General features: G+C 44.0%; 1 protein-coding gene across 1 annotated transcript in view; it reads left to right on the top strand.

Moving 5' to 3' along the window:
- Nucleotides 1–25,072, top strand: part of LOC115110406 (protein shisa-8-like) — an 81,303-nt gene that overhangs the window by 38,856 nt on the left and 17,375 nt on the right. The window contains exon 3 of the mRNA XM_029636030.2: nucleotides 24,056–24,172. Within this exon, the coding sequence (XP_029491890.1) occupies nucleotides 24,056–24,172 (117 nt within the window). The remainder of the gene's footprint in view (nucleotides 1–24,055; nucleotides 24,173–25,072) is intronic.

The following is a 25,072-nucleotide window of genomic DNA, read 5'->3' as shown; positions in this document are numbered from 1 at the left end:
TTCTCTGTTTCATGAGATCCTAGTCCCGTCTAGACTGAGGATGCACCTACAGTCACCACCAGGGAGGTTATAGTTCAGTGCCTGAGGCCTAAAATGATCGATCCCAGTACCAGTTATAGGGAGAGTGATGTTTGGAGCATACAGCACCACGGTCCAGGACCCATCCATCAATCACTGGAGAGTGACAGGAAGGGAAGGGCTTCCTCCAGAACCCATGCAGAGGGAGTCCATCAAAGTGCTGCAGGTGCACTGCTGTGTGAGAGACAGACACCATTTGTCAACAAGCCTCTGCTACAGCACTAGAGCTCTGGAACAAAGGAAGTGACTGTGGACAACCCAGGTTTAAGTCAAGAGAAGAGGATGGAGAGATCTCCAAAACCACAAAAAATATTGGGTAGTGCCCATGCTTGCCCTTGTGCTTAGCCTCCCCTAGGAATGGTGTGTTACAGCACATTCATTGCTTTGATTGTATTTACCAGACAGTCTTGTCCAAGGTGAAGGTGATTAAGAGGGGCTACCTGTCAAAACACATGGGACAGAACAGCAAGAGTCATTGGTGACACACGGAGAGCCAGTGTCAAACACAGTCACTTGGCACAGTGTTAAACTACAGCGTGTGCTTACTCAGACTTCCACTGTTTTGATAAGGGTGTACAGAGTGGATTTTCAGATGTATGCAAGTGCTCGGAGGACATGGTGCAGGGAGAGAAGCCCCCTCGTGGAAGTGGTATTGATCTCAGCACACAGTGCCTAGAGAGATGTTTGTAGAGAGTCGGAGCTGACACCACGATCAGGCAGCATTATGGGGGATCAAAGAGCCCCTGGCCTCCCAGTGATCTGACGACAGCAAGGGAGGAGTGAGAATTTCCTGTTGACTGACGTTCCAATCCTGCGGCTGTCGTCGAATGGAGCCTCTCAATCATTCATCCAAACACAGAGGAGGGTGGGGAGACAGATAGGGAAAGAGCGGAGGATGAGAGAGAGGGAACAAAGAAAGTGAGATCAACATAAAGAGATGCAGAAATGCTGCTCTGACAGGAAGGATATGGGGAGACAGAGAGATGGAGGGGGGAGGGTTTGTGAGGTGGCAGAAGAAGGTGAGAAACAAAGAGCGACTAAGGGAGTAAAATTGGAAAGAAAATAGAAATAAAGAGCAAGAATGAAGAGTGGCAGAGGTAATAGAAACTGGTATGGAAGACCATGCAGGAGGGTTGGGAGAGGGAGGCATGGAACATTTAGGGAAATGTGGGGGACAGAATTTATAGAGCCATTGGTCAGTGTTCTGGAAAAGAGACCCCTGGAAACCCCTTCGACCCCCCTCTCCCCACTGTCCCTCGCTCTCTCTGTCCCTCGCTCTCTCTGTCCCTCGCTCTCTCTGTCCCTCGCTCTCTCTGTCCCTCGCTCTCTCTGTCCCTCGCTCTCTCTGTCCCTCGCTCTCTCTGTCCTCGCTCTCTCTGTCCCTCGCTCTCTCTGTCCCTCGCTCTCTCTGTCCCTCGCTCTCTCTGTCCTCGCTCTCTCTGTCCCTCGCTCTCTCTGTCCCTCGCTCTCTCTGTCCCTCGCTCTCTCTGTCCTCGCTCTCTGCTGCAGTGCTGCTTAAATGTCATTGGACAGCTTACATGTGGTGGGTGCAAAATGGGTGAAATGTCAAGCATGGTAAAGGGTGGCGTGCCTGTGTGTCATAGTGTGTGTGCCATGTGTGTGCCTGTGTGTTTGTGAGAGTGCATGTATTTGCCACATGCAAGGAGTGTTTAATTAAGTGTGAATTCATATAGTATTCTATCTATGTACCTTTGTATCATGCTGTGTGCGAGAGCATGTGGATGGGCAATATAAGGTTCCAAGGGAGTCTTTACTTGAGACATGTGTAGGTCTATGTTTTGTAATAAACCCTGCAGCTGTACGCTTCATCTGCTTTCGTCAAAAGGGAGCTGAATCACTGATTAAAAATGTCACGGGCAAGACCTTGACCTATGAAGTCAGAAAAATAGTGCTATTATAGCAGCTGTAGGTATTAAATAAGGAAGATGTTGTAAAAACACGTCCCATTAATATTAATGCTGCTTTTTATGATATGAAGGTTTGTTTATCTTAATTGCAATGCCTCATTCTACTTTTTATTATCAAGGATGCATAATAATAAATACAGATGTTATGTTAGAAAGGCAACAGTTGCACAATGTATAATGATCTCATTAGAGACATTAAACATGTCACTACTATGCGGTGCACAGAGCCTGTTTCCCAAGCCTCACTATGAGATGGAGCAGCGATTCCAGCTGCTGAAATGTGACAGAATCCACAAATCAGAGCCTTAGAGGCTCAATGCAGCTGTTTTTAATCGCCATATCAAATCATTTCTGGGTAACAATTAAGTGCCCTACTGGGGATTGCTTTTAATTAAAATGGTCAAAGAGAAACAAAAATAGATTCTTTGCAAAGAGCAATTTCTCAAGCAAGATTTAGCTAGGACTGTCTGGGAGTGGTGTGGGGAGAGGGAAACTGAAAACTAGCTGTTATTGGTAGAGATGTTTGGAACTCTCTTTCTTATTGGTCTATTTAAACACCTCTTAAACTTAAAAGGGCATTATCATAATTTTCACAATATTATTCCAACGTCATAGTGTGAAAATATTTTTTTTAAACAAGGAAAATCCTGGTTGACTGCATTGGTTCTTTAAGGGAGAGTGGGAAACAGAGAGAGAAGAGGGAGAAGAAAGAGAATGAGAAAGAGAGAGAGAGAGAGAGAGAGAGAGAGAGAGAGAGAGAGAGAGAGATAACAGAACAAAATGTGAAAGATGGAGAAAGGTCAAAAGAGAGAGACATGTAAGTCCAGGAGAAAGCATGATAGAAATAGAGACAGGTTGAGCATACACACGACAGAGAGAGGGGGGAGAGAGAGAGAGAGAGGGAAAGAGAGAGGGAGAGAGAGGGGGAGAGAGAGGGAGAGAGAGAGGGAGAGGGAGAGAGAGAGGGGGATAGAAGCAAGGTATGAGAAGGGAACCATTACAACAAGGGGAAAAACATGAAAAGAGAGTGATCGTTATTCTCAGTGACAAGAGAGCAGCTGGACGCTGTGATATACATTTCGCTCTGTCTTCCTCTCTTTTTAAATGTCTCTGTTAGCCATCTGCTCTCCCTTTTTCTATGTAGTGTCCCTCTCCCAGTACACATTTTTATGCCTTGTGCTATTCCGCCGTTCTCTCACAATGCGCCTCTCACCCTTTCCCTCTCTCCTCACAGACACTAGCAGAATGTACAGTGTGGTATTTAATCTGCATGGGGGCTTGTTAAACCCCAACCCCCACCCCAGCCCCCAAGCCCTTCAGCTCGGTGACCCATTCCGACACCACACAAACCAGGTTCTAGCCAGAACATACCAAGTCAGGAACAGAAATAGGGTGGATGGCGAGGTAGGTGATTTGAAGGTCAAAAGACTGGGCTGTCTGTTAATGCGTCTGCAGTACATCAATCACAGTTTGCAATGGTGGGTGTTCGTGCGGACAGAGTGCACACGCCTTGCACATGCTTGAGGGCTTTGCCTCAAGTCAGACAGTGTGTGTGTGTGTGTGTGTGTGTGTGTGTGTGTGTGTGTGTGTGTGTGTGTGTGTGTGTGTGTGTGTGTGTGTGTGTGTGTGTGTGTGTGTGTGTGAGTGTGGTGCAATATAGAACAATGAAATGTCCCAATGTTGAATCTACTGGTTAACCCCAGATGGGTTTGAACACCTACTCTCGTACTATTCTTTTGTACCATTCTTTAATGGGCGGTTTTAAAAGAGCTCATGTATATTGAACAAAAATATAAGTGCAACATAACATATAAAATGTTGGTCCCATGTTTCATGAGCTGAAATAAAAGATCCCAGAAATTTTCCAAAAGCACAAAAAGCTTATTTCTCTCAAATTTTGTGCACTAATTTGTCTACAAATATACAAAGCATTTTTCCTTTGCCAAGATAATCCATCCAACTGACAAGTGTGGCACATCAAGAAGCTGATTAAACAAAGCAGATTAAACAGCATGATCATTACACAGGTGCACCTTGTGCTGGGGACAAAAGGCCCCTCTAAAATGTGCAGTTTTGTCACACAACACAGTGCCACAGATGTTCTAACTTTTGAGGGAGCCTGCAATTGGCATGCTGACTGCAGGAATGTCTGTCTGAGATGTTTCCAGATAATTTAATGTTAATTTCTCTACCATAAGCCACCTTTTTTAGAGAATTTGGCAGTACATCCTACCGGCTTCACAACCACAGACGACGTGAATGGCTTGGTCGAGGGGTTTTCTGATGTCAATATTGTGAACAGAGGTGCCCCATCCCATGGTGGCAGTGGGGTTATGGTATGGGCAGGTATAAGCTACATACAATGAACACAATTGCATTTTATCAATAGAAATTTGAATGCACAGAGATACTGTGATGAGATCCTGAGGCCCATTGTTGTGCCAATCATCCGACGCCATCACCTCATGTTTCAGCATGATATTGCACGGCCCCATTTCTCAAGGATCTGTACACAATTCCTAGAAGCTGAAAATGTCCCAGTTCTTCCATGGCCTGCATGCTCACCAGACATCACCAATTGAGCATGTTTGGGATGCTCTGGATTGATGTGTACTACAGCGTGTTCCAGTTTCTGCCAATATCCAGTAACTTCGCACAGCCATTAAAGAGGAGTGGGACAACATTTCACATGCCACAATCAACAGCCTGATCAACTCTATGCGAAGGAGATGTGTCGCGCTGCATGAAGAAAATGGTGGTCACACCAGATACTAACTGGTTTTCTGATCCACGGCACTACCTTTATTTAAGGTATCTGTGACCCACAGATGCATATCTGTATACTCAGTCAAGTGAAATCCATAGAATAGTGCCTAATGAATTTATTTAAATTGACTGATTTCCTGATATGAATGGTAACTCAGTAAAATCTTTGAAATTGTTGCATGTTGCGTTTATAATTTACTTCAGTATAGTTAATGCATGATGGCGTCAGATTGAGCTAATACGGATGAGCTAATCCTCTGATGGGCTCTGGCGACACACACACACACTCTGGGGGATAGCATGATGGAGAGCTTGTGTCTTCCACCTCATCTGTAGCTTTAGCTCTGCACATTTGCCCACACACTCACATCAGGTCTACAATTAGCCAGAACACGTCTGTGAAGCTCACAGCTCAAAGTACGGTAGCATGCTCCAGTCATGGCGACAGCATGAAAGGTTAACAACTGCACTATCAAACATCCATGACCTTACATAGACAGACGCTCCCATGCATGCATGACACACAGAGACATGGATACACGGCATCATTTCACCAGAGAATACTGGAGAACTTATTTGTATTGCTTTTAATCTTTTTAAATGAATTTATCTTATTAACACTTTGTTCTAGCTAGCTATTTTTGTAGGTAGCTATCAAGTAAACACAATGTTAATATGAGAATGAGAATTACAAGTCAAATCAAATCAAATTGTATTAGTCACATGCACCAAATACAACAGGTGTAGACCTTCCAGTGAAATGCTCATTTACGAGCCCCTTAACCGACAGTGCAGTTTCAAAAAATATGGATAAGAATAAGATATAAAAGTAACAAGTAATTAAAGAGGAGCAGTAAAAATTAACAATATATACAGGGGGGTGCCGGTACAGAGTCAATGTGCGGGGGCACCGGTTAGTTGAGGTAGTATGTACATGTTGGTAGAGTTAATTAATGTGACTGTGCATAGATTACAACGGAGAGTGGTAGTGGTGTGGAGAGGGGGGGGGGGTAGTGCCTTGCGGTTGGAGGCCGAGCAGTTGTCATACCAAGCAGTGATGCAACCAGTCAGGATGCTCTCGGTGGTGCAGCTGTAGAACCTTTTAAGGATCTGAGGACAAATGCCAAATCTTTTCAGTCTCCTGAGGGGGAATAGGTTTTGTCGTGCCCGCTTCACGACTGTCATGGTGTGTTTGGACCATGTTAGTTTGTTGGTGATGTGGACACCAAGGAACTTGAAGCTCTCAACCTGCTCCACCGCAGCCCCGTCGATGAGAATGGGGGCATGCTCGGTCTTCTTTTTCCTGTAGTCCACAATCATCTCCTTTGTCTTGATCACGTTGAGGGAGAGATTGTTGTCCTGGCACCACACGGCCAGGTCTCTGACCTCCTCCCTATAGGCTGTCTCGTTGTTGTCGGTGATTAGGCCTACCACTGTTGTGTCATCAGCAAATTTAAAAGATGGTGTTGGAGTTGTGCCTGGCTGTGCAGTCATGAGTGAACAGGGAGTACAGGAGGGGGCTGAGCACGCACCCCTGAGGGGCCCTTGTGATGAGGATCAGCGTGGCGGATGTGTTGTGTTGTTACCTGCCCATACCAACAGAATTACAAGTGGTAGTGGAATGACATTGTCAACAATTGTATTACTAAATATAATATTAGGTTTATCTATTTTGTTCAGAATACAAACATAGCTTCATCTATGACTGTCAAATTGTATTCTACATAAATGAGTTTGATTTGTTGTACAGACTTTGTGAGATCTAGTGATCTTTCGGAAACCATGACACTGTGTCATTCTTTTTAGATGTGTGTGTTTGTTCTTTCTCTGTGGTGTTGTGTGTGTGAATGTGGCTATGAGAGGCTGGATGTGTGTGACAGTGACATAATTGTTACTATGGAGAAGCAATTGCCAGCAGGGGGAAAGGCCCTCACTAACAAGCAAGGGGCAATAGGAGGAAACAAACACTACTCGACTGAGGGATACCCTATACACAGACACCACATATCACTGTCATCTACCATTAAGCATCAAATTACATCACAACAAAACCTTTCCAACTCACTGCCAATGAGACGAGCCAAAAGGCAAAGGAGAGCTGACAGCTCTTATATAACAATATACCACGTTCACAATTTACACTGTGAACACTAGACAGCCCATTTGAACAATTTGTGGACTAGAAAACCACCATCACCACCAACAAGTTGTGTAGTAGGCCTTACATAGGGTACTGCAAAACTCTCTCTAGTCCACTTTACACCTCTCCACCCTGAGTACTTTCCTTTGCCTTCAAAGGTCTGGCTAGTAATATTTAATATAAACATGAATATGCATACTGACTGCTCTTTCTTCTTGTGTGAACCCATGAATAATTAATTAACAGCTCAATGTTTCTTGCTTGTAGAACTTCTAGAAGATTAGGAGGAAGCATGTCCTCTTGAGTCTTTTTGCCCTGAAATGACTCTCTCATTATCCTCTATTAAAGTATCTGTCGCCAAATGATGTTGGCATGACATCAAGTAGACATTTGACATTCATCTAAAAAGATAAGATTATTTCTGTCTGAAACTGACTGCGTTACCCTTAGGACTCTGTGCTACTTAGGCTAGCTAGCCTACTTGTCGGTGTAAACAGGGTTAGCCCAAGGGCGTGGGCCTTTTTGCGCTCTAGGGCCCATGAAAGTCCTTCATCAATAATTGATTAATACCCTGCAGTTACCTACCTGCCTTGGCCTTGCGACAAACATCCGGTGTAGACTAAACCGCCGGCAGATGGCGCTATTATTCCTTTTACATCGTTTGATCTGCGTCCAACTGGAATGTATGCAGCTGGCTATACACTCATGTCCCCCGGCGACCGGCTCGTACATAAAACATCCTCCATTCAGGCTGCAAGGGCGTCGGTTTCCTCCTTAACTATCTGGAAAAATATGAGTACCAAAAGAAAATAACTGTTTGCCACCATCATACTAACTTTAGAGTGGCTAATGCTACTTCATGATATTGCACATGGTGTTCAACCGGTGGTAAACAACATACTGCTTCTACTTTATTGGCTGAACATCAGGAAGTAGCATAAGCCACTCTAGCATCGTGGTGGAAAACTGTGTTTTGTGAAGAGTACACATATTTTTCATGTTTTTTCATTGTATTTTTGAGAGTCTCCCCTTTCCATAAAGTGGAATAATAGTTTTTAGGCCAAACCGTTCGGGCCCTATAGATGTTTTTGTGAGAAGACCGATTTTTGGGATGTCTCATGGTCTGACATACACCACTGTAGCTCGGCCACCTTCCACCGCAGATGTGGACAGTCGACATAGGTGGATGTGATGGGTTGAGACGCAACCCATACAAAAAAAATGATATCTGAAAATTAAATTGACAGATTTTGATGGGGATTGAAGCACAGGTGCGTCAATAGACTCTTAAGGATCTGTAATATTGTAATGTATAGCCTGGGCTACTTCTTGCAATCCCTAAGTCCCTGTTCCTGTTGGAATAATTGTCAAAAAATACGTTGAAAGGCTAAAACATTAAAATAACAATACTAGGCCCTCTTTGGCATCTCTTACTAATTAATCCCAAAATGAAAAGGTGCTTCTAAAATTTCAATAAAATATTTATCCAGCCAAAAGAAGGGAACCTAATAAGAGGCTGTTGCGTAACTGTGGTTTCAAGTTCTTCGCTGTATAAACTGTCTGTAAGTGAAGCTTGAAATGATTGTGCAATTCAATTACTTATTTTAAATGATTCATTCTTTTGAACTTAAAAGGGAACCCAGAGGTTTGGTGTGTTGTTACTTTCAGGGTGAATTATGCATCACAAGGGATATATAGATAGAGAGAGAGAAGGCAGCGGACTCACTTGATACAAAGGAAATTCTATCTGGGAGAGATTCATTGGAAAGTCTGGTTGAATCAACTATGTTTCCACGTCATTTCAACAACAAATATCTATGTGATGATGTTGAATTCACTTGGAAAACTGATTGGATTTGCAAAAAGTCATCAAAATAATGGAATTTAGTATTTTTTCACCCAACATTTAACCTAAATTCAATGTCATAGAGAAATGTTTTGCTGATTTCATGTTGAATTCACATTAGTTGACAAACTGACGTCTGTGGGAAACACTCAACCACGTCATGTATTCAGACAAGCGCATTATCTTACTCACAAACAGTGGCAGGATCTTAGGAAGTTATTGATTACACTCGGTGGCCAGTTTATTAGGTACACCCTATTAGGTACATATAGTACTGGGTCGGACCCCCCTTTGCCCCCAGAACAGTCTGAATTCATTGGGGCATGGATACGTTGCTCAATTGGTATCAAGGGACCTAACTTGTGTCAGGAAAACATTCCCCAAACCATTACACCACTGCCACCAGCCTGTACTGTTGACACCAGGCAGGATGGGGACAAGGACACATGCTAAACCTGACTCTGCCATCAGCATGACACAACAGGAACTGGGATTTGTTGGACCAGGCAATGTTTTTTTTTGGTGATCACGTGCCCACCGGAGACACTTCTTCATGTTTTTAGTTAATAGGAATGGAACCCGTGAGGTCGTCTGCTGCAATAGCCCATCTGTCACAAGGACCGACAAGTTGTGCGTTCCGAGATGTCACTCTGAACACCACTGTTGTACTGTGCCGTTATTCTTGTGGCCCACCTGTTAGATTGGACGATTCTTGCCATTCTCCTCCGATCTCTCATTAACTAACTGTTTTCGCGCACAGGACTGTCGCTGACTGCATGTTTTTTGTTGTTGCACCATTCTCTGTAAACCCTAGACACTGTCGTGTGTGAAAAGCCCAGGCCGTTTCTGAGATACTGGAACTGGTGCGCCTGGCACCGACGATCATACCACGCTCTGAGTCACTTAGGTCACTCATTTTGCCCATTCTAACGTTCAATCAAACAGTAACTGAATGCCTGTATGCCTGCTTTTTATAGCAAACCATGGCCACGTGACTCACTGTCTTCAGGAGCGAACTATTTTCATGAATGGGGTGTTGTACATAATAAACTGAATGTATGTATCAGATGTACCAGTGTAAAATGAATTGGTTGCTTTGTAGGTCAACACATGAGAATAGCCTTGCAACTAACAATGTACACAACTTGTGTGTTGTGTACATTGTTAACTGTAGTACAGAAAGATATCTCAGCACAGCCCAACACTGATGACTTTTGACTCGCAATGGTGCACTGAGGGGGAATTGACTTTAATAGACCATAATTCAGCACGGCGTGTGTTTGTGTGTACACGAGAGAAGGTAGGTAGAGGGGCCTTTTAAATCACTAAGCTGGGCTGGACTGTGCTGACCGCAGCAAACCCATTGTACTGGCTAAGCCTTCAATTCAGTCTTCCTCTCAGGTGGAGAGACAGAAAGGAACTGAGAGAAAGAAGAGATATAGAGTAAGATAAAGAGAAGGAAGTGGCAAATATATGGCAAATAGAAATCCAAAATGGATGGTGTTAAGAGATAGATGGGGAGGGGTTGAATGGAGCTGAAGGGTGGGACTAATAACAAGATAACCAATGTAAAACATACAGGGTCGGTAAAATGTATATAGGTTCAACTTTTGTGAAATAGGCACAGTTGCAAGTAGAAATCAAACTGGATGGATATCAAAAATAGAGGAAGGCCAGGACTAAAAACAAACGAGATATAACTATTGTAAAATAGATTGTGTCTGTAAAATGTGTATAAGCTGGAAGTAGAAGACTAAGTGTTATTGTTTATTAGTTTACTCCAATTGTTTTAACCTTTATTTAACTAGGCAAGTCAGTTTAAGAACAAATTCTTATTTACAATGACGGCATACCAGGGAACACTGTGTTAACTGCCTGGTTCAGGGGCAAAATGACACATTTTTACATTAGGGATTTGATCCTGCAACCTTTTGGTTACTGGCCCAATGCTCTAACCACTAGGCTACTTGCCGGGTGGTAGGGATTGGAGGGAATAATAAATGAAGGTATATATAAAAGAAGTGTGTATCTGTATATATACAGTTGAAGTCGGAAGTTAGGTTGCAGTCATTAAAACTCATTTTTCAACCACCACACATTTCTTGTTGACAAACTATAGTTTTGGCAAGTCGGTTAGGACATCTACTTTGTGCATGACACAAGTAATTTTTCCAACAATTGTTTACAGACAGATTATTTAACTTAGAATTCATTGTATCACAATTCCAGTGGGTCAGAAGTTTACATACACTAAGTTAACTGTGCCTTTAAACAGCTTGGAAAATTCCAGAAATGTATGTAATGGATTTAGAAGCTTCTGATAGGCTAATTGACATAATTTGAGTCAATTGGAAGTGTACCTGTGGATGTATTGCAAGGCCAACCTTCAAACTCAGTTCCTCTTTGCTTGACATCATGGGAAAATCAAAAGAAATCAGCCAAGTCTGGTTCATCCTTGGGAGCAATGTTCAAATGCCTGAAGGTACCACGTTCATCTGTACGAACAATAGTACGCAAGTATAAACACCATGGGACCACGCAGCCTAGAGATGAACGTACTTTGGTGCGAAAAGTGCAAATCAATCCCAGAACAACAGCAAAGAACCTTGTGAAGATGCTGGAGGAAACAGGTACAAAAGTATCTATATCCACAGTAAAAACTAGTCCTGTATCGACATCACCTGAAAGGCTGCTCAGCAAGGAAGAAGCCACTGCTCCAGAACCACCATAAAAAAGCCAAACTATGTTTGCAACTGCACATGGGGACAAAGATGCTCTCATGCATGCCTCAGTGTTGCTTGCATCGAAGTGAGCATAGAAGTGATTTAGCTCATCTGGTAGGCTCGTGTCACTGGGCAGCTCACAGCTGTGCTTCCCTTTGTAGTCTGCTTCCCTTTGTAGTCTGTTTGCAAGCCCTGCCACATAAGACGAGCGTTGGAGCCGGTGTAGTATGATTCAATCTTAGCCCTGTATTGACGCTTAGCCTGTTTGATGGTTCGTCGCAGGGCATGTAAGCTTCCAGGTTAGAGTCCCGCACCTTGAAAGCGGCAGCTCTATCCTTTAGCTCAGTGCGAATGTTGCCTGTAATCCATGGCTTCTGGTTGGGGTATGTACGTACAGTCACTGTGGGAAAGACGTCCTCGGTGCACTTATTGATAAAGTCAGTGACTGATGTGGTGTATTCCTCAATGTCATCGGAAGAATCACGGAACTTGTTCCAGTCTGTGATAGTAAAACAGTCCTGTAGTTTAGCATCTGCTTCATCTGACCACTTTTTTATAGACCGAGATACTGCTTTAATTTTTGCTTGTAAGCAGGAATCGGGTGGATAGAGTTGTGGTCGGATTTACCAAATGGAGGGCGAGGGAGAACTTTGTACGGGTCTCTGTGTGTGGAGTACATGTGATCTAGAATTTTTTTCCCTCTGGTTGCACATTTAACATGTTGATATAAATTTGGTAGAACTGATTTAAGTTTCCCTGCATTAAAGTCGCCGGCCACTAGGAGCGCCGCCTGGGTGAGTGGTTTCCTGTTTGCTTATTTCCTTATACAGTTGACGGAGTGCTGTCTTAGTGCCAGCATCTGTCTGTGGTGGTAAATAAACAGCCACAAAAAGTATAGCTGCCATTCCTTCCGGCGCAATTTTTTGCTAAATGTCTACAGACCCGTAGCACTCACGTCCGTAGCCATGAAGTGCTTTGAAAGGTTGGTAATGGCTCACATCAACACCATTATCCCAGAAACCCTAGACCCACTCCAATTTGCATACCGCCAAACAGATCCAAAGATGATACAATTTCTATTGCACTCTGTTTCTGTACAGCACTTTGAGATATAAGCTGATGTACGAAGGGCTATATAAATACATTTGATTTGATTTGATTTTGATTTGACTCCACACTGCCCTTTCCCACCTGGACAAAATGAACACTTATGTGAGAATTCATTGACAACAGCTCAGCGTTCAACACCATAGTACCCTCAAAGCTCATCACTAAGCTAAGGATCCTGGGACTAAACACCTCCCTCTGCAACTGGATCCTGGACTTCCTGACGGGCCGCCCCCAGGTGGTGAGGGTAGGTAGCAACACATCTGCCACGCTGATCCTCAACACTGGAGTTCCCCAGGTGTGCATGCTCAGTCCCCTCCTGTACTCCCTGTTCACTCACGACTGCATGGCCAGGTACGACTCCAACACCATCATTAAGTTTGCAGACGACACAACAGTGGTAGGCCTGATCACCGACAACGATGAGACAAAGCCTATTCCCCCTTAGGAAACTAAAAAGATTTGGCATGGGTCCTGAGATCCTCAAAAGGTTCTACAGCTGCAACATCGAGAGCATCCTGACTGGTTGCATCACTGCCTGGTATGGCAATTGCTCGGCCTCCGACCGCAAGACACTACAGAGGGTAGTGCGTACGGCCCAGTACATCACTGGAGCTAAACCGTCTGTCATCCAGGATCTCTAGACCAGGCGGTTTCAGAGGAAGGCCCTAAAAATGGTCAAAGACCCCAGCCACCCCAGTCATAGACTGTTCTCTATACTACTGCATGGCAAGCGGTACCGGAGCGCCAAGTGTAGGACAAAAAGGCTTCTCAAAAGTTTTACCCCCAAGCCATATGACTCCTGAAAAGGTAATCAAATGGCTACCCAGAATATTTGCATAGTGTCCCCCCCAACCCCACTTTTACGCTGCTGCTACTCTCTGTTTATAATATATGCATAGTCACTTTAACTATACATCCATGTACATACTACCTCAATTGGGCCGAATAACCAGTGCTCCCGCACATTAGCTAACCGGGCTATCTGCATTGTGTCCCGCCACCCGCCAACCCCTCTTTTACGCTACTGTTACTCTCTGTTCATCATATATGGATAGTCACTTTAACCATATCTACATGTACATACTACCTCAATCAGCCTGACTAACCGGTGTCTGTATGTAGCCTCGCTACTTTTATAGCCTCGCTACTGTATATAGCCTTTCTTTTTACTGTTGTTTTATTTCTTTACTTACCTATTGTTCACCTAATACCTTTTTTGCACTATTGGTTAAGTAAGTAAGCATTTCACTGTAAGATCTACACCTGTTGTATTCGGCGCACGTGACAAATAAACATTGATTTGATTTGAAGACTGTACTTTTTGGAGAAATGAATGTCCTCTGGTCTGATGAAACAAAAATAGATCTGTTTTTCCATAATGACCATCGTTATATTTGGAGGAAAAAGGGTGAGGCTTGCAAGCCGTAGAACACCATCCCGACCGTGAATCACGAGGGTGGCAGCATCATGTTGCTTTGCTGCACGAGGGACTGGTGCACTTCACAAAATACACTGCTCAAAAAAATAAAGGGAACACTAAAATAACACATCCTAGATCTGAATGAATGAAATATTTTTATTAAATACTTTTTTCTTTACATAGTTGAATGTGCTGACAACAAAATCACACAAAAATTATCAATGGAAATCAAATTTATCAACCCATGGAGGTCTGGATTTGGAGTCACACTCAAAATTAATGTGGAAAACCACACTACAGGCTGATCCAACTTTGATGTAATGTCCTTAAAACAAGACAAAATGAGGCTCAGTAGTGTGTGTGGCCTCCACGTGCCTGTATGACCTCCCTACAATGCCTGGGCATGCTCCTGATGAGGTGGCGGATGGTCTCCTGAGGGATCTCCCAGACCTGGACTAAAGCATCCGCCAACTCCTGGACAGTCTGTGGTGCAACGTGGCGTTGGTGGATGGAGCGAGACATGATGTCCCAGATGTGCTCAATTGGATTCAGAACGGGCGGGCCAGTCCATAGCATCAATGCCTTCCTCTTGCAGGCACTGCTGACACACTCCAGCCACATGAGGTCTAGCATTGTCTTGCATTAGGAGGAACCCAGGGCCAACCGCACCAGCATATGGTCTCACAAGGGGTCTGAGGATCTCATCTCGGTACCTAATGGCAGTCAGGCTACCTCTGGCGAGCACATGGAGTGCTGTGCAGCCCCCCCAAAGAAATGCCACCCCACACCATGACTGACCCACCGCCAAACCGGTCATGCTGGAGGATGTTGCAGGCAGCAGAACGTTCTCCACGGCGTCTCCAGACTCAGTGTGAACCTGCTTTCATCTGTGAAGAGCACAGGGCGCCAGTGGCAAATTTGCCAATCTTGGTGTTCTCTGGCAAATGCCAAACGTCCTGCACGGTGTTGGGCTGTAAGCACAACCCCCACCTGTGGACGTCGGGCCCTCATACCACCCTCATGGAGTCTGTTTCTGACTGTTTGAGCAGACACATGCACATTTGTGGCCTGCTGGAGGTCATTTTGCAGGGCTCTGGCAGTGCTCCTCCTGCTCCTCCTTGCACAAAGGCAGAGGTAGCGGTCCTGCTGCTGGGTTGTTGCCCTCCTACGGCCTCCTCCACGTCTCCTGATGTACTGGCCTGTCTCCTGGTAGCGCCTCCGTGCTCTGGACACTACGCTGACAGACACAACAAACCTTCTTGCCACAGCTCGCATTGATGTGCCATCCTGGATGAGCTGCACTACCTGAGCCACTTGTGTGGGTTGTAGACTCCGTCTCATGCTACCACTAGAGTGAAAGCACCGCCAGCATTCAAAAGTGACCAAAACATCAGCCAGGAAGCATAGGAACTGAGAAGTGGTCTGTGGTCACCACCTGCAGAACCACTCCTTAATTGGGGGTGTCTTGCTAATTGCCTATAATTTCCACCTGTTGTCTACTCCATTTGCACAACAGCATGTGAAATTTATTGTCAATCAGTGTTGCTTCCTAAGAGGACAGTTTGATTTCACAGTGGTGTGATTGACTTGGAGTTACATTGTGTTGTTTAAGTGTTCCCTTTATTTTTTTGAGCATCTCAAGACATCAGTCAGGAAGTTAAAGCTTGGTCGCAAATGGTTCTTCCAAATGGACAATGACCCCAAGCATACTTACAAAGTTGTGGCAAAATGGCTAAAGGACAACAAAGTCAAGGTATTGGAGTGGCCATCACAAAGCCCTGACCTCAATCCTATAGAAAATATGTGGGCAGAACTGAAAAAGTGTGTGCGAGCAAGGAGGCCCACAAACCTGACTCAGTTACACCAGCTTTGTCAGGAGGAATGGGCCAAAATTCACCCAACTTATTGTGGGAAGCTAGTGGAAGGCTACCCTAAACATTTGACCGAAGTTAAACAATTTAAAGGCAATGCTACCAAATACTAATTGAGTGTATGTAAACTTCTGTCCCACTGGGAATGTGATGAAAGAAATAAAAGCTGAAATAAATCATTCTCTCTACTATTATTCTGACATTTCACATTCTTAAAATAAAGTGGTGATCCTAACTGATCTAAGACAGGGAATTTTTACTAGGATTAAGAGTCAGGAATTGTGAAAAACTGAGTTTAAATGTATTTGGCTATACATACATACATACATACATACATACATACATACATACATACATACATACATACATACATATATATTCCCACCCAAATATACAGTTGAAGTCGGAAGTTTACATACACCTTAGCCAAATACATTTAAACTCAGTTTTTCACAATTCCTGACTCTTAATCCTAGTAAAAATTCTCTGTCTTAGATCAGTTAGGATCACCACTTTATTTTAAGAATGTGAAATGTCAGAATAATAGTAGAGAGAATGATTTATTTCAGCTTTTATTTCTTTCATCACATTCCCAGTGGGACAGAAGTTTACATACACTCAATTAGTGTATGTATGTATGTATATATGTGTGTGTGGGTATGTGTATGTATATATATAGATACATATATTTACCACAAAAATATAAGGGGGGTTGGAAATGATGCATACAATTACATTAATGGAAGCAACGATCTATCCACATTATTAAAGATGATCCACACCTTAAATAAAAATAAAAATAAATTAAAAATAGAGAAATTAAAAGACAAAAATAACAACATAAATAGAGAAGGAAGTGGGGAGTGGTAGTGAGAGTGATAAAGAGAGCGAGAGAGTGGGATGAGACAGTGTGATGTGAAAAGAGGATAGAGTGAGAGAGTGAGAATGAGCAGCCGAAAGGAATGGCTGATCTCCCAAACACATCCCTTTAAAGCTTTTCACGTGAGCATAACAGATGGCCCAATGCACGCTCCATCACAAGTACAGGCAGGCAGGGTACTTAGCGCTCTGGAAATTAGAATCTTCTCATGTTCAAATAGGGAGGGCTTACTTCAGCTGCCAAACCCAAGCCACATTTGTGTGAGTTTAAATTGAGTCATTTCAGTATACAGAAAGGGAGAGTCTAATGATAGTAACATATGTCTGTGTGAGAAAGAGAGTGATTTCATTACTTAAGTTTTAGTTGTAAGATTAGAGAACTAGGCGTGTGTGTGTGCTTGAGAGAAAGAGAATGTGTCTCTGTCAGAGAGAGACAAAGTGTGTACAGTATGTATGTGAGTGTGCTCACACATGTGAGTGTGAGACACTGTGATTTCAGTGCCCCAGATGTAGTTGAGAGGAGAGGCAGGGTCATTTTGTCACAGCACAGGAGTTCACGGCTAGGTGTCTTAATCTGCAGTGTAAGGGCATGTGTACGCTTTTCAGGGCTAATCAGCTTACTGCACCAAACTGCACTAGAGGGAGAGCTATAGGGGGAAAGAGATCTGTGAAGCTGAACAAGAGAGGCAGGGAGTGAGAGAGAGAGATTGAGAGATATAGAGGGGGTAGATGAAAAGAAAGATAGGGAGAGATGGCGAGTGGGGTAGAGGAAGAGAGAGATGGAGAGTGGGGTAGAGGAAGAGAGATGGAGAGTGGGGTAGAGGAAGAGAGAGATGGAGAGTGGGGTAGAGGAATAGAGAGATGGAGAGTGGGGTAGAGGAAGAGAGAGATGGAGAGTGGGGTAGAGGAAGAGAGATGGAGAGTGGGGTAGAGGAAGAGAGATGGAGAGTGGGGTAGAGGAAGAGAGAGATGGAGAGTGGGGTAGAGGAAGAGAGAGATGGAGAGTGGGGTAGAGGAAGAGAGATGGAGAGTGGGGTAGAGGAAGAGAGATGGAGAGTGGGGTAGAGGAAGAGAGATGGAGAGTGGGGTAGAGGAAGAGAGAGATGGAGAGTGGGGTAGACTGAGGAGAGAGAGAGATGTGTTTAAATTAAGTTAAGCATATTTTCTGTTTATTGGAGGGGGGGGGTCCTCTCCATTGCTGCAACATGGCAGAACAGACTGCCTGTGACAGATGTCTCTCTTACCACCACTTTCTCTGTCTTTTTAACATCCTCCCTGTGGAGTTCTCCATTCTCTCTCTCTCTCTCTCCCTCTCCCTCTCTCTCTCTCTCTCTCTCTCTCTCTCTCTCATGCTCTTCTCTCTCTCTCTCTCTCTCTCTCTCCCTCTCTCTCTCTCTCTCCTCTCTCTCTCTCTCTCTCTCTCTCTCTCTCTCTCTCTCTCTCTCTCTCTCTCTCTCTCTCTCTCTCTCTCTCTCTCTCTCTCTCTCTCTCTCTCTCTCCCTCTCATGCTCTCCCTTTCACTTGCTTGCCTGCTCACACTCTCATCTTTTCTCATCAAGTGTAAAATGCCTCTTGCTCTGCGATATCAGTATTTAATCTATTGATGGTGTAGTCTCTCGCCCCCACTGTCTCTGTGTTTTAGAGCCATATCAGTGGCAGCTCTGCTGAAGCCCTTGCAGCACTAGGGCCCTTTGAAGTTCAGCCCTGCTGAATTAGGCCATCGCCCAGCAGTGTACTGCACACCAGCTCCGACTCATTCACAATGTGTACACACACACACACACAAATCCAAATCTCTCCCTTGCACTCTCTCTCTGTTTTTTCTCTCTCTCTCCCCCTCTCTCTTTATTTTTTCTCTCTCTATCTCACACTCTCTCTCACACACACACACACACACACACACAATTTGAAATTCATATCAACATACAAATCCTTATTCGCAGAGACACTCACACTCATACCCACATCAAAACTGTAAACTCTCTTTACACATTGTTCTGTGTGCACATACTCAAGGAACCTACGCACAAACTTCGTAAAGAAAAAACACGTTCTCATATCCGTGAATATTCAACCCCATCATTGCAGCACAGATGGCCATCACACACAGTGTGGACACAGTGTCCAGCTCTATCCACACCACGACTACCACCACCACCACCACCCCATGTCACAAGCACATAACCCTGTGGTCAAACTGAACAGAAGCCAAGGATTTTTTTTCATCAATGCAATTAGTTGATTTTTTTCTCTCTAGTTCTTCCCCTCTCTCTCTTGGCCTCTCCTCTTTCCACTGCTGATTAGTCAGTGAGAGTTGGATTTAACAGCATAACGGCAGAGTCATGTCTTAAGTGTAAAACTAAGAGTGACTCAATAATTCATGCCTTCTGTGAATGCTCTAAAGTCCTAAAGTTATGGGCGGAGTTAGAAAGTTATCTGTCAGTAGTATTACAATGTAAATGTACTTTTAATCTCTAAAAAAAGATACAAACAAAAGAATACTGAAAAAGAGTAGGATTTAGCAAGCACCAAGCTGGGAAGACTCCGAGTGGGGCATAGCTCTGGCCAGCCAGACAGTCACATTGCATTCCGGAGTTCTGAGGCAGAGGGGAAAGGGATTCCGAGGGAATCTTTGTGAGAGACAGAGCTCATTAGGGGTGCCAGCTCAGATGACCGCTGGGATTGCAGAGAGGTGCCCCTCTTGAGAGGGAGAACTGGTGGGAAATGTCCTGCTTGCCAGAATCAAACGCTTCACAGCTCATCAGCCAGGGAGCGAGTAAGCCTTGGTGGCCGGAGCCAGTTTCACTTTTCTCCTTGGGGTGGAGTGGAGTGTAGAGCAGTGGTGCACTGTGGCACGAAAGACAGTTCATTTTCCGCACGGCTCACTCAGCGTGTCATAATCACATATCAATTACACGGAGACGTGAAGATACATTTCTAATTCAATCAGTCAACTTCAGTGTCATCCTTCCCTCGCCACTCTTTTCTACCGCTCCTTTTATCTCCTGCTTGGTTTCCATCGATGCGATACATAACGTGGCTCAGACCCCATCCAGGGCGACGGTATTGCTCTGTGTTTGGTAACTTTTCATGCCACTAAGTGATCTAGGCATAACAATGCCTTCCAAACATTTTGTACATTATGTTACATAATGACCCTTGAAGCACACATGGTTATTTTACAAAAAGTTATCATTCTATCTATTCATTGAAATGTGAAACATATTTAGTGACTATTTTAAAATGTCCCCACCAGGGTCACACACAACAGCCATGTACAGTAGCTATATAAGCTTTATATAACTTAAATGAGCATCCAATGACTAGTAACCTTTCAGAGAGTCTGACAATAATGTGTGAATCAATTATATTCTGAGTTGCAAAGATGCATCTAAAGCGACACAAACATTTAACCCTTTGTCACCCTCTGGTGCTTACATTTGGGCAACTGTCAGTCAGGTTGCTGTTGTTGTCACGCTAGCTAGCTTCCTCTCTCGTCATTGGCCTGAACACCAGCATCACCTGAACCTGTTAGAACTTGATGACTGCGGGGTTCCATTTCAGTGCTGTGAAAATAGGAGAGGGCCAGAGTGAACAAGCCTCTGACTGTCACATTTGTTCAGTGTACACTATCGGTCAAATGTTTTAGAACACCTACTCATTCATGGGTTTTTCTTTAAAACTATGAAGTAACACATATGGAGTCATGTAGTAACCAAAAAAGTGTTAAACAATTCAAAATATGTTATATTTGAGATTCTTCAAATAGCCACCCTTTGCCTTGATGACAGCTTTGCACACTCTTGGCATTCTCTTGGAATGCATTTCAATTAACAGGTGTGCCTTCTTAAAAGTTCATTTGTGGAATTTCTTTCCTTCTTAATGCATTTGAGCCAATCAGTTGTGTTGTGACAAGGTAGGGTTGGTATACAGAAGACAGCCCTATTTGGTAAAAGACCAAGTCCATATTAGGTCAAGAATCTCAAATAAGCACAAAGAGAAACGACAGTCCATCATTACTTTAAGACATGAAGGTCAGTCAATATGGAACATTTCAAGAACTTTGAAAGTTTCTTCTAGTGCAGTAGCAAAAACCATCAAGCGCTATGATAAAACTAGCTCTCATGAGACCGCCACAGGAATGGAAGACCCAGAGTTATCTCTGCTGCAGAGGATAAGTTCATTACAGTTACCAGCCTTAGAAATTGCAGCCCAAATAAATGCTTCACAGAGTTCAAGTAACAGACACATCTCAACATCAACTGTGTGAATCAGGCCTTCATGGTCGAATTGCTGTAAAGAAACCACTACTAAAGGACACCAATAATAAGAAGAGACGGTGGAAATTTGTTCTTGGTCTAGAGTCCAAATTTGAGATTTTGGTTTCAACCGCTGTGTCTTTGTGAGACGTGGTGAGGGTGAACGGATGATCTCCGCATGTGTATTTCCCACCGTAAATAATAGAGAAGAACAACATAAGACATTACATTCAATTAATACATAAATAAAATTGTCTTCCATAGCTTAAGATGAACGGCAGTTCGGAAAAGGAAGTATCTTAAGAGGAGGGAACATAGATGGTACAGCCAGGCAGGGAGGTAGAGACATCTGACAGCCACAGAACTCTTCATCGGGAACCTAGTCGTCTTCGATAGTCACAGCTCCTCCTCCGTAGATAGACTAGATTGTCCAGTACTGAAATGTAGCACCAACCTGGGTGATGCTTCAGCGACTGTAAAAGCTCCAGTAAGACGGTGTTGATCTGGTGTTGCTGCATCATTCAAATCATATTAGCTAGAAGTGACATAATCAGTCCTGCAACTCCGTGGGTCACCACCAGATATTACAGTTCATCTATCAACAAAAAAATATGTACAATCTAAATATACCATAGGGAATATTTAAACAATGCTTTGTAACTGAATGTCTAGAATTATAACAATATTCAAAATTCTAAAAGCATAACTCTCTAAAAGTATGGCTCTGGGTAGAGTTTCCATCTGCATGTCGATGCTCTGCATGTGTGTAGCACAACAAACCATCCGGCCTCACACCGCCACGGGGCAGATAGAGAGGCGGTGCTCATGCACGCCAATGAGCGCCACATCCGTGACTGCAACCACTGGGCCACATTAGCGTCCTTAACCCCCCATTCACTGTGACCCAGGGGTACCACTGTGGGGGTCTGGTTGAATGATGGTTAATGTCGGGTCACAACCATTTTGACACGGTATAGTTATATCTAGTACTGTACAGTGGGCCTGTCAAAACACCTTTGGGAAATAGACTATTTGATGTCCGGAAGACGGGATTTTAGCCACTATGCCTCCTATACACACTTAGAAAAAAGGGTTCCAAAAGGGTTCTTCAGCTGTCCCCATAGGATAACCATTTTTGGTTCCAGGTAGAAACCTTTTGTGTTCCACGTTAGAACCCTCTGTGGAACGGGTTGTACATGGAACCCAAAAAAGTTCTACCTGGAACCAAAAGTGGTTATTCAAAGGGTTCTCCTGTGGGGACAGTTGAAGAACCATTTAAGTTCTAGATATCACCTTGTTTTCTAGTGTAGGGGAGGATATTTGACTGCCTCAATATTACAAAGGACAGTGTGGTCACATGTTTTTTTCTCAGCATGCATCCTTATCTTCACCAGTCCCCACTATGCACAGAGTAGATGCATAAATATACAGGTCATTAAGCATTAATTATACACATGATGGTACACATACTGGTACACATGGTTGTACACATACTGGTACACATGGTTGTACACATACTGGTACACATGGTTGTACACATACTGGTACACATGGTTGTACACATGATGGTACACATACTGGTACACATGGTTGTACACATGGTGGTACACATGATGGTACACATGATGGTACACATGGTTGTACACATGGTGGTACACATGGTTGTACACATGGTGGTACACATGGTGGTACACATGATGGTACACATGGTGGTACACATGGTTGTACACATGGTGGTACACATGGTTGTACACACGGTGGTACACATGGTGGTACACATGGTGGTACACATGGTGGTACACATGGTGGTACACATGATGGTACACATACTGGTACACATGGTTGTACACATACTGGTACACATGGTTGTACACATACTGGTACACATGGTTGTACACATACTGGTACACATGGTTGTACACATACTGGTACACATGGTTGTACACATACTGGTACACATGGTTGTACACATGATGGTACACATACTGGTACACATGGTGGTACACATGGTTGTACACATGGTGGTACACATGGTTGTACACACGGTGGTACACATGGTGGTACACATGGTGGTACAAATGGTGGTACACATGATGGTACACATACTGGTACACATGGTTGTACACATGGTGGTACACATGGTTGTACACACGGTGGTACACATGGTTGTACACATGGTGGTACACATGGTGGTACACATGGTGGTACACACGGTGGTACACACGGTGGTACACATGGTTGTACACATGGTGGTACACATGGTGGTACACATGGTGGTACACACGGTGGTACACACGGTTGTACACACGGTTGTACACATGGTTGTACACATGGTGGTACACATGGTTGTACACATGGTGGTACACATGGTTGTACACATGGTTGTACACATGGTGGTACACATGGTTGTACACATGGTGGTACACACGGTGGTACACATGGTTGTACACATGGTTGTACACATGGTGGTACACATGGTGGTACACATGGTTGTACACACGGTGGTACACACGGTGGTACACACGGTACACACGGTGGTACACACGGTGGTACACACGGTGGTACACACGGTGGTACACATTCGGTGGTTCACACGGTGGTACACACGGTTGTACACACGGTTGTACACATGGTTGTACACATGGTTGTACACGGTGGTACACACGGTGGTACACACGGTGGTACACATGGTTGTACACATGGTGGTACACATGGTGGTACACACGGTGGTACACATGGTTGTACACATGGTGGTACACATGGTTGTACACATGGTGGTACACACGGTGGTACACACGGTGGTACACATGGTGGTACACACGGTGGTACACATGGTTGTACACACGGTGGTACACACGGTACACACGGTGGTACACACGGTGGTACACATGGTTGTACACACGGTGGTACACATGGTGGTCTCTGTCAATTTCTATCAACTGTGTATCTTCAATACCAAGTGTCGGGACTAATTGGAGGGTATCAGCAGCTCATTCTCTCTCCTTCTCTTCTCTCTCTCTCTCTCTCTCTATCAGATCACAACCACCTGAATAACGCTGCCCTCTCACCCCTGGGTCCAGCGATGGCACTCTCCCACCCTCACAACAACCTTGGTCTGGGCTTTAACAAGTGCGCCTCCCTCAAGGCTGTGGGTAAGTAATGTACCGCTCACTACAGACATCCTTTCACATACACTGTCTATCAACAGACCAGTTCACATAGACATAAATAAACTAAAACCTATCCACTCATGCAAACATAAATAATATAGACATATTTTATGCATTTTATATTTGGATATTTCTACATATGTGCATTTGAAGAACTGCTGTCATTATTACGTGAGACACCATGCCTGTGATACTCAATCAATCAAATGTATTTATAAAGCCCTTCTTACATCATCTGAAGTCAAAGTGCTGTACAGAAACCCAGCCTAAAACCCCAAACAGCAAGCAATGCAGGTGTAGAAGCACGGTGGCTAGGAAAAACTCCCTAGAAAGGCCAGAACCTAGGAAGAAACCTAGAGAGGAACCAGGCTGTGAGGGGTGGCCAGTCCTTTGCTGGCTGTGCCGGTGGAGATTATAACAGAACATGGCCAAGATGTTCAAATGTTCATAGATGACCAGCAGGGTCAAATAATAATAATCACAGTAGTTGTCGAGGGTGCAGCAAGTCAGCACCAGTATCTCTACCACTCCTGCTGTCTCTAGAGAGTTGAAAACAGCAGGTCTGGGACAGGTAGCATGTCCGGTGAACAGGTCAGGGTTCCATAGCCCCTTCCTGTATGTTAATGTATATCATAAACTGTGTAGTTGGTGCCCTATAAGCCTCTAGGGTATTTCACTTATTATTTTCTCATAAATGGAACAAACAGCCATATGGTCCTGCGGACACACACATGCGTATGCACAAATACACACACACACACACGCATGCACATACATAAACAAAACACTTGCTGATTGGCCACAGGTATGACAACATTTATTTTTACTCTTCTAATTACGTTGGTAACCAGTTTATAATAACAGTAACGCACTTCAGGGTTT

Source organism: Oncorhynchus nerka, linkage group LG26 (assembly GCF_034236695.1).
Source record: "Oncorhynchus nerka isolate Pitt River linkage group LG26, Oner_Uvic_2.0, whole genome shotgun sequence".
In the NCBI taxonomy this organism is placed as follows: domain Eukaryota; kingdom Metazoa; phylum Chordata; class Actinopteri; order Salmoniformes; family Salmonidae; genus Oncorhynchus; species Oncorhynchus nerka.
Note: the sequence above shows the minus strand (reverse complement) of the source record. Positions and strands in the feature narration are given on the sequence as shown.